Source organism: Pelmatolapia mariae, linkage group LG12, assembly GCF_036321145.2.
Source record: "Pelmatolapia mariae isolate MD_Pm_ZW linkage group LG12, Pm_UMD_F_2, whole genome shotgun sequence".
In the NCBI taxonomy this organism is placed as follows: Eukaryota; Metazoa; Chordata; class Actinopteri; order Cichliformes; family Cichlidae; genus Pelmatolapia; species Pelmatolapia mariae.
In genome coordinates, this window is record NC_086237.1 from 29,602,048 (window position 1) to 29,614,904 (window position 12,857).

General features: G+C 41.0%; 2 protein-coding genes across 4 annotated transcripts in view; one reads left to right on the top strand and one right to left on the bottom strand.

The window, feature by feature from the left end:
* Positions 1 to 6,533, top strand: part of hsd17b4 (hydroxysteroid (17-beta) dehydrogenase 4) — a 35,017-nt gene extending 28,484 nt beyond the window's left edge. The window contains exons 18-25 of the mRNA XM_063489213.1: positions 122 to 187; positions 550 to 619; positions 748 to 854; positions 2,446 to 2,532; positions 2,638 to 2,724; positions 2,929 to 3,067; positions 4,867 to 4,994; positions 6,048 to 6,533. Coding sequence (XP_063345283.1) covers positions 122 to 187; positions 550 to 619; positions 748 to 854; positions 2,446 to 2,532; positions 2,638 to 2,724; positions 2,929 to 3,067; positions 4,867 to 4,994; positions 6,048 to 6,137 — 774 coding nt within the window. The 3' untranslated portion in view covers positions 6,138 to 6,533. The remainder of the gene's footprint in view (positions 1 to 121; positions 188 to 549; positions 620 to 747; positions 855 to 2,445; positions 2,533 to 2,637; positions 2,725 to 2,928; positions 3,068 to 4,866; positions 4,995 to 6,047) is intronic.
* Positions 6,534 to 8,858: 2,325 nt separating this feature from the next.
* LOC134639189 (dmX-like protein 1) overlaps positions 8,859 to 12,857 on the bottom strand; it is a 62,204-nt gene continuing 58,205 nt past the window's right edge. For all 3 annotated transcript variants that reach the window (XM_063490293.1, XM_063490294.1, XM_063490292.1), the window contains one exon: positions 8,859 to 12,335. In XM_063490293.1, the coding sequence (XP_063346363.1) occupies positions 12,102 to 12,335 (234 nt within the window). In that variant the 3' untranslated portion in view covers positions 8,859 to 12,101. The remainder of the gene's footprint in view (positions 12,336 to 12,857) is intronic.

Here is a 12,857-nt window from a genome sequence, read left to right on the forward strand (position 1 = left end):
TTTCTGTATACAAGCTGTTTTACTAAAAAGGGACCGTATAAGAAAATGTTAAAAAAAAAAAAAAAAGTTATCACATGTCAATTTTTAAAAAAAAAAAGTGTTTGTTTTTTACTGCCTCCAGCCTCCTGTTCCTCCTCCTAAACGCTCACCAGATGCTGTTGTGATTGATTCGACCACAAGAGACCAAGTGAGTGAGTCTGTGTGGGTTTTGCCGCACAATAAATTAGCTGCGTTTATAATATATGGGTGATATCGTGTGGGTCTGAAATAAACGTGAAGTTTTTCAGAGAGGCAGAAGTGTTTGGGGAGGGGGGAGGGGTGTGTGCTGACTGTGTGATGCAGGGGAAAAAAGAAGAGGAATTTAAAACTAAATCCCTTAAGCAATTTAAAGGGCTGTGACTGTATTACTTCAAAGATATTCCTATTTTAGGTATCTCTTCCATTGCCTTCATGATAATTTAATTTCATCCCAGATCTGTGCATGAGAAGTTCAGGGGTTTATGAATTAGATATAGATCTAAACAATTTCTGTTTCCCCTGTGGTCACAGGCTGCCTTGTATCGCCTGAGTGGAGACTGGAACCCTCTTCATATAGACCCCAGCTTTGCCGCTATGGGAGGTTAGAGTCTAACATGTTGGGGGTTTTTTAAAAAATTTTGCTCAGGACTAAATCTTTGTCTGGTATTTTGAATGAATTTTGGTCTTATTTAAACGTGACATGCTGTACTTGACGTGCTCTCTGGTCAGGCTTCAAAGCTCCCATCCTGCATGGCCTGTGTTCGTTCGGCTTCGCTGCGAGACACGTCCTCAAGCAGTTCGCCGACAACGACCCCTCCAGGTTCAAGGCCATCAAGGTGAGCGTAACCTGTGATTTTAAACTGTGTGATCCTGTGAATGAGGCTTTGGAGTTCATGCAAGGACTACTTTCGTGATTTCAGAGAATGTCTTACGTCAGTGCTTCCTGTTTGATTTTGAGGGTGAAAAGAGCTGATGAGCAATCATTAGACTACCGTAGGTGCTCCAAGAAAAGTCTTAGTCTTTACAAAACCAAAGATGAATGGAGGTCGACCTCGTAAAGCACGGATGTCAGACTAATTTCACATCATCAGCCACATACAGCCAACTTTGATCTTAAATGGGCCGGAGCTGTGAAACTACATGATAAATGTATAAAATTACAGAAAAGTTTAGGATGGTTGATTACACAAAAATGTCTTGTAATGATAAAATATAAAGCTTTTATAAATTTCCGGTGGGTTCACTAATCGTGGGGAAAAAAGGAGCTTTGTACAGTGCAGCCTGGATCAATGGGATAAGCTGTAAAACTGGCCTTCCTGTTTTCTAAAGCTGTCCAGTGGATTCAAGTCTTCACTGGGGCCGATTGTTTGACACCACTGCCCTAAAGTGTGAAAATCTGATGAACCGCTCTGATGCAGCTGTAAATGAATGATTATATTAAAAAAACTGTCCAATTTTATTAGTACAGAATGATAAAATAAAACGTGAAAAAAGAGGAAAGGCATGGGTGGATCGTTACTCTGGTCCACCGTCTCTCTAGATGATTTTCTCTAAGAGACAATTACTGACAGATATCATCTGAACCTGTCATTCAGGCTGTGCGCAGAGAGGCTTTCTTTAGACGAAGGAAAAAATCATTTTGATTTCGATCATCTTTGATTGAGACTGAAGTCTAATATTCCGGAGTCAGAATAACCTCAATAAAAATGCAAAAGTAGACCTGCAAAATTAATATTCTGCCATAAAGTATCATCTTCATGGTCGGAAACTTTACCGAGGTGTTAGACAGCGTTTAATTTTGGCCACTTGTACAGCTGCGTCAGCTTCTTTAGGCAAATTGCTTTCCAGGTTAACGTCATCCGTTGCACCCGACAGCGTGACAATAGTTTAATATTCTCTTATTCATTCCCATGACGTCTCACACTTCAGTAATGGACTGATTCACATTAACATAACATTTTATAATCTAATTCTGTGTCAGATTGCTCCCTCCTTATTTCCATCACAGCATGGCTCTGCTGTAATGATGTGTCACTGAAGCTTACGTCCTTTTTTAGCTCCGCAATACCGTTGACACTGTTGTATGGTTTCATCTCCTGATTTCTGTCACAAGGCCTTTAAGCTGTTTGATGTGAAATTCCTTTTATGCTTTGGAAATATTTTTTTTGTGATGGAAGCTTGTGTGCAAAAAGGAGTGGGAAGTGAAGAGCTAATATGGCTACCATCTCAGAAACCTGTATCTGCACACGGTCTGAGCACGTGACGAGTTCAGTTTAACTTCTAATGCAATCAAAATTCAGACAGACAAAAACCAAAAGGCTGAGTGAGTGATTCAGAGTAATCTCTTAGGCTGATTGAATGTTAACACTATAGATCCATCAGATCCGCCACCCTTGCTCTCCTTAACCGCCCGTCTTTGCTCCTCAGGTTCGCTTTGTGAAGCCGGTGATGCCGGGTCAGTCACTGCAGACTGAGATGTGGAAGGAAGGCAACAGAGTTCACATCCAGAGCAAAGTGAGTGTCTTTAAGTTTGGCTTGGACACAATCGGAACGATTTTAGGGATGAATGGGTAAATGTTATGCTACAGTGAAGTTTCAGCTCCAGTCTCTCTCATCCAGGTGAAGGAGACCGATGCAGTCGTGCTGGCAGGAGCCTATGTGGATTTGCACGGAGCCTCAGGAGCATCTCCAGAAAATCTCTCTCAGGTACATCAGTCGGAAAATACTCCATTCAATTAACAATAGTCTCTTTTACCTAACTCTGTCCTAGAGCACCTGATGTCTTTTCATTTTTCATATCTGTAGGTAATTTGGACAAAATGAATTTGTACTTGGGACATATCACGATAATGGATCCTGAAAATGAGAATGGAGATGAGCTTTTCATGTCATTTCTACTTATTTGTGCAGGGAGGTGGCCTTCAGAGTGAGCTGGTGTTTGCAGAGATTGGCCGTCGTATCAAAGACGTGGGCTCAGAGCTGGTCAAGAAGGTGAACGCTGTGTTCGGCTGGGAGATAACGAAAGATGGGAAGAAAGCGGCACAGTGGAGTAAGTCTACTGAATGCGTTGTGAATAAATCATGGAAAAAATATAACTTTAGTTCAGGTAATTACATTTGATCATCAGTATAACACAGAGTCAGTTTAATATCAGGTTGCACAGGTAGTCCAGCTCCTCCAGGGTGGCACCATCTACATGTGCCGCCTCAAGAAGGGTTTCTGTCTAAAGGGAGGAGAGATCATGAGGAAAGCTGGATGGGGTTGTACAAGAGTGTCAAGTTCCAGTGTTCTACAAAACGACCTTCATCATGACAGTTGCACAATGGCGAGCACAGATCCTTAAATGAAGTGTGTGCACCATGCAGCTGTGCACCATGCAGCTGTGCACCATGCAGCTGTGCACCATGCAGCTGTGCACCATGCAGCTGTGCACCATGCAGCTGTGCACCATGCAGCTGTGCACCATGCAGCTGTGCACCATGCAGCTGTGCACCATGCAGCTGTGCACCATGCAGCTGTGCACCATGCAGCTGTGCAATACCATTCCTTTTCTAGGGGCTGTCTGATTGCTTTGCTAGTGGATCTGTTGCCTCTTTCGGTTGCACCAAAGTAGGTCTGATGCAGTGTATTTTCAGCAACGCCGGGCAGCGCGGTGGTTGTATCATATTTAGAATGTCCTGACTTATATGTGGAATAAATAAATACTACAAACATCCTGTGGATGTTTGCAGATGACACTGTGATGTGTAGTGAGACACGGAAGGAAGTTGAAGAGGGCCTGGAGAGGTGGAGGAATAAAAGTCTGTAAGGAAAGGTGTAACAGTGAAGCTGCTGAAGCTGAGGCAGTAAAGGTAGAGTTTAAATACCTGAGGTCAACCTTGCAAAGCAACAGGGGTGAAGATGAGAGTGGAGTGGGTGGAGACAAGTATCAGGGGTGATTTGTGACTGGAGGAGTGAAAGGGAAGGTTTCTAAGATGATAGTGAGACCTGCTATGATGTATGGTTTGGACACAGTGTCTCTGACAGAAAGACAGGAGGCGGAGTTGCAGATGTTAACATTTTTGTAAGCAGGATGGAGAAGACTAGAAATGAGTGCATCAGAGATACAGCTAGAGACAAAGTAAGAGATGAAAGGCTGAGATGGTTTGGATGTGTGCAGAGGAGTAAATATGGAGCTGCCAGGGAGGACGAAAAGAAGAAGACCTCAGAAGATGAATGGATGTAGTGAAGAAGGTTATGCAGAGGGCTGGTGTGAGACGGGGGAGATGGTGCACTAGACAAATCTTAAAGGGAGCACATGAAAAAAGAATAAGAAATAATAAAGATTTGAACCTTTTACATGCAACTTTTGGAAGTGGGATGGTTCACGTATTCCAGGAGGATTTATCATGTTGTAATTGGTCTGCTAAACATATCTAACAAAAAAGGCTGTTGCTCGGGTGGTTCGGAGTTCGCACATTTAAATTTCCCCAGAGAGGGTTGGGAGTGATTTTTGTGATGGATTTACAAGGCTGCAAACCTCCTGTCAGCATAAAATTGATTGTGCTGCAGCTCACTGGAGTGTCCCGTAGTAAATTTGTGCTCGACTGTCTTCCTCCTCCTTTCTTTTCTCAAAAAAAAATCATACGATTGGCTCCCACACGCACCCATGAAACAAAGGTTAAGACACAGGTCACGGGTTAATCTGACCCTCACTGACATTTTGCTGTCCAGTGTACCATTAAAACCAGAAAGAGATTGGTTAATGGCTGAAGAAGAATCTCTGATGTAAACTGAAATAAGCCATTCAGGTCAACTTTGAAGCTTTGATTTTGATTTAGGTTTTTCTTCTGTGCCGTTTTTCTTTAGCCATTGATCTGAAGAGCGGCAGCGGGTCATTGCACAAAGGGCCTTACAGCGGAAAGGTGGATGTGACCATGACTGTGTCGGACGAAGACTTCATGGAGGTGGTGCAGGGGAAGCTCAACCCTCAGAAGGTGACTGTTGAGTCGTAATAAACCTCTAACGTGACGTTAATTAGTTGCTGTGTGAAGAATGACCTCGTTTTTAATTATTTATTTTTTTAAATTCTGCACATTGACTCACCTGCTTCATGCTCTTTAAAGCTTCTGTGCTCACACTGGCAAATATTTTAGTTAAAGTTTACAAAAACCTGCAGAAATCCTTTTATGACCAAGCGGTTTTGTTTTTTAAAAAAAGCCTCATATTTTAAATCATGTCTTCTTTGGGATGTTAAAATCACTTCTAGTACATTCTAATTAAAGGGAAAGTGCCTTTGAGGAGCCCTTCAGTCTGTAATGACTACCTCCCTGATCTCGTCATGTCAGATTTTTAAAAAAATAATGGATGCAATGATCTATCAGATCAGAAAGCTCTCGGCGGGGGTAATCAATCGGCAGTACTTGTTATGTCTGTAGCATCCCATCTGTCACTGGCGATGGCCGTCACTGTAAAGAATTTATATGCTTCCCGGAGCGCCTGATATTGATCTGAGGAACGCGTGTGCGCGCTCTTAACAACGAGTGTCATCGGGCTGGGTGCCGAAGATCCTGCGGGCGGGGTCCTTTTCCACTCTCCCTCATGATGAAAAGGAGCAGCTGGAGGAAGATTAGTCGATGGGGTTGAAAGGGACACCGCTGTCATTGCAGGGTCATCATAACCTCATCATGTGATTGATTTTTTTTTTTTTTTTTTTTTAAATATAAATCTTATCTGTGGAAAGTGGTACAAGTCGGCAGTGGTTCAGTTTTTCCCAGTGAAGGCGCTTCTCTGCTGCACGCTTGGCTCCGGACCTCATGGATATGAATATGAATATTCTTTGATTGTTCTGCTGCCAGAGAACCAGTAGCCACAGATTCCCTTTTGTCCGAGACCTTGTTGGTGTTAGCTGCAGGCGTCTTGGCCCATTTTGCTCTCTCTTTGTTCTTGAAAACGATTAACAGCCAGCCCGCTCCTAAACAGAAGAGACTGTGGCTCTTTGGGAAGAAGAAAAAAATAAAATAGTGTTTCTTTGTTGTTTTCTTTGTTAGGCCTTCCTCTCTGGCAAGCTGAAGGTTAGAGGGAACATCATGCTGAGTCAGAAGCTCGAGGTTATCCTGAAGGACTACGCCAAGCTGTGAGCTCCTCAGCCAGCCAATCAAACGACTTCAAGAACTGACCGACCTACAAGCTCGCCTTCTCCTTCTGTGCGTGTGTGTGTGTGTGTGTGTGTGTGTGTATTTACATACTTTTCCTCTCGAGGGAAACACACAAAGTGACCCTGAGAATTAAGTCTGAAGTGTCACTAATCAAGTTTCAAAGAGTCTGAAATAAAGTGTCTTTATTCTCAGCCATCATGAGGAGAAACTGTAATTCAGAGCACCTGGTTATTTACACCTGGGTACAGTCGGTCCTTGCTAACCTGTGCCTAATGAATCATGTAGAAAATAACCAAAGCATTTCATATATGTAATTGCTTCACAAAGACTGTGCTCAAATGTGTCTAATGAAACGATTGCTCTTCTATTAAAAAAAAAAAAAAAAAAAAAAAGAACTAAATGAGAATAAAAACTCATCGTTTAACACTTAAATGGCTAAAGATGTCTTGTTTTTTACTTTAATGTATCTACTGACTGTGTTTAGTGTGAATGAGAGACCTGCATCTGCAGCAGCTCTCTCTCTCTTTGTCAACACTGTTGTTTTTTTGTATTTTTCGCAACAGCAATACATAAACGCTCTAAGCCCCCCACCTCGTATATGTACCTATACTCACTGGCTAAGGGGCCCCGGAGGGGAAAGCTATAAGATTGTCAGGCTGTTGGAAATGCCACTCCAAATGTCAATGTTGTGTCCAAAAATGTCAGTTATTGTAGGTTAATAAGAACTCACTGACCACTGGAGCAAACGTTTTTTTATGCTACAGTCCTGTTTTGTTAGTTTTTCTGGCAGAAAATGTGGGACACTGCTGCACTTCTTTGCATGTTAGCCAAACTGCCAACCATGGCACCGAGGAAGACCTGTCGTATGTACAGCGCTCTGGGTTTTAAAGTATAGAAAAATACCATATTTCCTGCAGAATGACAGATTTGCTTCACATAACTCCTTTTTAAAAACAGTATTCATCCTGTGTTTTTGTTGTACAGTTATCTGGAGTTATATATAAACATTTAAAGAGTGTGTTTTGAGTGTTAATATAGACGTAAACTTCAAGCTGAGACTGATTTTTGTCTGAAACGGTAACAGAACTTTTATTAAAGCATTTACGGTTGGTCCATTTAGAGCATCTAAATTGAATTTTCTTTTTTTTTTTTTTTTTTTTCCTTTGTGCACCACCGCAGTGGATTTGAAATGAAGCAATCAAGATGTGATTGAAGTGCAGAACTTCAGCTTTAATTCGAGAGGTTTAGTAAAAATAAATTGCAGCCAGGTGTGGCTTGTTTCTAACAAATGAAAGGATAGAAGGTCTGAAGGTAATTCTTTGAGCTGAATTTGTTTTGTAGCTGCTCATATTGAAACTCTCATTATGTAGATCCACAAACAAGAAGGCAAAGACTTTGGAAAATCACTAACTGAAGAATTTTAAAACATAATTCTATGTGTAATTACTTCTTCCTCTTCTTTGTAAAAGTACCACCTAAAATAAACATGTAATTTTGCAGTTAGAATCACGCATTGATTGTTCATTTCAGGTCTATTGTGGTTTTACACAGAGGCAAAAACTTGTCAGGTGGACCTTGTTGTAACTACTATAATTACCACCAAATCTTTATCAGAGCAAAGGTGATGTGCTTTTTTTTCTCCCTCCCTTTTTAAAGGAAATGAAGTGATTCAGAGTCGAAACAAAGAGTCACCACCGGCAGCTCTTTAAAAGAAAAAACTGAATTTAATGTATTTTTAGCTGGTGTTGCAGTGGTTGCCACTATCAGCCTACAGTAAGGACTCCTCTTTATGAATATGTTAGTCTTACAGTGGTGGATCCTCATTTTATATATAGTTTAATATGAGGTCAGTGTATGTGCAGTTATTCCCTATGAACCAAAATTTCTGATTCTAAATGCTCAGATTAGGATTTATTTTTCTACCTTGGCTCTGTATGATGTCACAGAGAGCGGATGTCCCTTACGTGGTCATTCGTGGTACACAACTTTGGCTGTGGACACAGAAGCTCCACCCGCCTTAATGCCGAGTGTATCAAAAACTGCATAGTTGATACATGCAGTTTTTGAGACTTCACTACATCACCAGTATGACTTTTTCCCCTCTGAAAAAACTAAATAAATTGCACAACGCATTAAAAAAGCCAGATGCAAATTAAAAGTCAATATGGAAGTTAAATTTATTTTTTTAAACAAATTTGTCAGATGGTTTAATAAACTCACCATTGAAAATTAATTTAAAAAAATGAATTTTCAGGCTTTAATGGGTTAAATCTTTGGTTTGTAAGAGATAGCTCGTATGTATGTAACACCTATAGGTGGAATAAGTGTGAAAAAGTTAACCATTATTTATTAAATTCACTTTTATTCATATAGTGCCAAATCACAGTAAAGGTATTTCAGACCAGCTCATCTGACAGTAACAACCACGTCTCGTTTAAAATGACTTAAATCATCGTTCTTCCCCATTCTGATGCTTAATTTGAACTTCAGCAGGTCATCGTTTCCATGTCTACGTACCTAAATGGATCGACTCGCTGCCGTACGATTGGCTGATTAGATTAATATGCAGATTAACAGGTGTAACTAATGAAGTGACCAGTGCAAACGTGCGTATGATGAATTTGTACAGTTCATAACTTTTATAAGTGAAAACACAGATATGATTGTGTATTGCAATGCTCTGACATCACAGAACACATCTGCTCGTGTTATACAATTCTTTTATTACATCAGTACATTTTCCTGTTTATAATACACTGATTTATACAATATCTACTATAAAATTAGAATAATCTGATCAAATTCACATTTTCAATATGCAAGTGTGTTTAAAGCGCTTGATATGACGATCTGCTTCTTTGTCATCAAGCCAAGTGAGTTTTTTCTTCATCTACGACTTGTAAAGTTAAAGAGAATCTGAAATGTTCGAGTCTTTGAAAGAATAATGAGAAGTATTAGATTAAAAAACAACAACAATTATTTATTCTCCAGTGTCTGTACGAGCAGATATCGTTTGGCTTTGATAAAACTCATTTTATTGTCCATCTGCTGCAGGAGTACACAGGAATCTCCAAACACTTTAATTGGTGTGAAAAACAAAACAAAAATAGTAGTCCACTTCAGAAAAACAAAAAACCCCAGAACAAAACAAAAAGAAACAATGACGAGAAAAGAAAAATTAGTAAGATTACATCTGCCGCCTTAACAGTATAATTCTAAATATGAACATTTTCATAAATATACCTGTTTGTACACAATGATTTTCTTCATAAAGTGGCTTTCGTCGTTACCTACCGCTAATCTACGACTAATCGTTGCGATTATGCAGGTATTATCAGAAGCTAGTTCATGGATCTTTATATTTACACACGCAGTATGTAACTGATAAACCTGCTTCATATAAAAGGTTTTCTATACTTCATCCACCCTGAAATCAAAGCTAATCTCTATTTGCTTCCCTACAGCAGCAAAACAAGGCTCTATGGGCAGTTAGCTTACTGGATTAACTCTGCAGTTTGTAAGAGCCTCTTCCTCACTCAAGTGGAAGACGCATCATGTGATACAACAGCCTAGATTGCATTTTCCAAACGTGTACTGAAGGCAATGAGCTGCATGTGGATGATATAAAAAGAAGTTAAAGAATTTTTAAAAAGATAATTGATAATTAAGTGTGACAAAAGAAGAAGTAAATCTAATAAAATTAAAATAAAGGCAAATAATTCAAAAGACATCTGTCAATCATGGTCCATGTGAAAAATTAGAGTTAGGAGTCGATGAAAGGGAGGTGCAGGGTAACCGGAATAAAACATTTCCACAGCAAAACTGAATTTCCATAAAATTTGAACCCCTCCCCTCAAAAAAACCCTTTCCATTGTCAACAGCAAAGCTTCCTGCTACATGATCATAAGCTTAACATTTCCAAAAACAAAACTCACCCAGAGGTGGTGTTTTCAGTTATGACGGCCCCATTCAATGTGTTAAATTGAAGCTACCTTGTGCAACCGATTATCAATAATAATCAATATGAGCAGGACCAGCAGTCCTAGTGCTGTGCCAGGTTGGCAGAAGTAGCCTTCAGAGATTTAAGGACACTTAATAATGAATGAATACCTCTGGTTCTAGGCCGAGATGAACAAATATCTCATTACGTATTGTCATCATCTCATCACCAAAGACTATGCCTGCCTTCTATCCTTATATTCATAACACTACATATAATTTAGCTTAGTTTTTATGTGCAAATACACAAAAATCTGGCGCAATCAGACAGTCCACTGGGTGGTGGCACGCACACACCGATCAGCCACAACATTAAACCATCCAAAAAGACCGAAACGGTTTCCCAAAGCTGCTCAGATGAACAGCTCTGACCGGCTGAGGCATGGAGCGAGTGGTTTCGGGTCGGTGCAGCGGATCCTTTGGGTCCTGTAGGGTTGTGAGTTTGGGGCGGGGGGGTGGCCCCCGAGGATGAGGCTTGTTCTGGTGGCAGATCACATTGGAATCTGGGTGTCTGGGCTCTTTTCCAAGTTCTTCATGCTGTTCCTGAGCAGTATTTGTGGTGGCTTCTGGGAGGAGACGCTGGGGAGTGAGGGCGGTGTGCTTGCATGGTTGGTGTGTGTAAAAAACAAACAAAAAAAACAGAGGTTTCCCGGCAGAACATGGATGATGTATGTTACTCACGTCACGTGAGAGTGGTTTAAATGTACTAAATCCTGCTAGCTTGGTTAAGGAGCAGCTCAACATTTTGGAAAACACTTGCTTTCTGACAGCGTTCGACCACTTTCATGTCTGTCTGTTAAAAATAAAGACAGCCCTGATGTGGAAACTATTGGCTTCGTCTAGCAGTAACAAAATCAGCCAAGGAGCACTTGTACTGCTCTCTGATGGTGTGTATGAAGGTAAAAAGCGTCAATATGCCAGACTCTTCTTTAACGGACGGAGCTAATTACCTATGAGTGCGTGGATCCCAGGAAAGTGTGTGCTGGTCGGCTGATTTTGTAACCGTTATTAGCAGTTTCCCCATTTCTGGTTTTTGTTCTAAGCCACCCAGCAGCTCGCTGAAGGCTCATATTTAAGCGGACAAACACGAGAGTAGTCTAAAACTGTCGGGTAAGGTCTGTATCAGAAAACGAATGAGAGAATCTCCCAAATATGTTAAGCCGCTGCTTTAAATTCATGAACCATGTTTATTGGTACCATAGTTATGAATCCTGCGTTCATTTCAATTTCAGCTGGGTTACAGAAAGGTGCCTAAAACTAAACACAGCAGCAACATGAAACTAGTCCGCTGTGAAGCGTCCTGATCCTCTGCTACTCCAACCAAGCTGGTTTATCTGGAGCACCAGAACTTGATATGATGTGCTTTGAACGTCCACCGACTGTTCTGCTTTGTGCCGAGGGCTCTGAAACCTCTAAGTGATCACCTGAATGCTTCCAGAAGAGCTTTTGCCATCATCACAACTGATTTCCTAATACAAACTAAAACGTATCTTGTATAAGTGAAACAATGCTGCAGGTTTAGACTTCACACCTGCTCCTACAGCTTTCACTTCCTGTGCAAAAACTGCTCTCCATGTGTTGTTCGGTGGAGACAGAGATGGCAGTTTGTTTTGTGCAGAGTCTCCAGCTGCGTCTTTTGTCTCTCCTTCAGCTGATTCTGACTGAAGGTGTCCCGCGCACGTTAGCCTGCATTTGCCTTTCTCTACATTTTAAAACACTTGTAAAAGCTCCTGTGTTTGGTTAGCTTTAAAGTCAAATTTGGATTCAGGTGAATCACAACAGGTGACACAGCATGGTCACGCCCGATCAACCGACGAGCGCGCCCTTCTGTGAAAGTCTATAAATCCTAGAAATGAATCAGTTGCCATTCTTCCAATCACGTATGACGCGCACTTCACAAATCGTGCCTCTGCTCACATAAACTGTTTTAATGCCACACTTTTCTGTCTATAAGAAGAATTTCACATCGTTCTTGAGGTTGCCGTGGTTGTTGTTCGTAACGCTGAAGCGGTTTGGGAGGATCCTCATCTTCATGGTACCGTCGGCGCCGCAGGAGAAGATGTGGTTAGCTGGTCCCACCTCGAGCTGCATCACACCTGTGCCGAGGTTCCTGAACAGCGACTGGCGAGCGTGTTCGTTGGGAAAGGTGTAAAGGAGGCTATGCGTGGTCAGGCTCCAAACCTGGAGGAAGCAGGGAAGATTTGAAAAAAAAAAAAAAAATCAGAAACAGGACAGTTTAATGGAGTTTGTTTCAGTCGAAGTGAGAATGCGTCTCTATAAAAACATCTATAAACAGGACCAAACCTGATTGAACTGAACCTGCTAAGAACCTGATGAAGCTCATTCTCTGATTAAAAAAAATGACCAGTATAAAAAAATTAATTAAAATCCCCCAAACCAAATATCTTTTGCCATAAATTCTCTCAGATTCTCTTACTCCAAGATCAAAAAGTCACAAACTGTTTCTTAATTTGATGATTGTGCTGAATTCTTTGTTTCATACAAGTAGCTGTGGCAACTGGTTGCCTAGATGCCCAGACCATCGAACAATCATGTTCTGACTCTGTCTGAGACTGATTCCAGTCTAACTGGTGAAGGTTCCAATTTAGAAATGCCAATTCCAGTATGTTTAAATTCATGTGAATCAGTCTGGATCAATGAGTGCAACTTGTCTGCGACGTGTCTCAATGTGCAGTAGGAGAT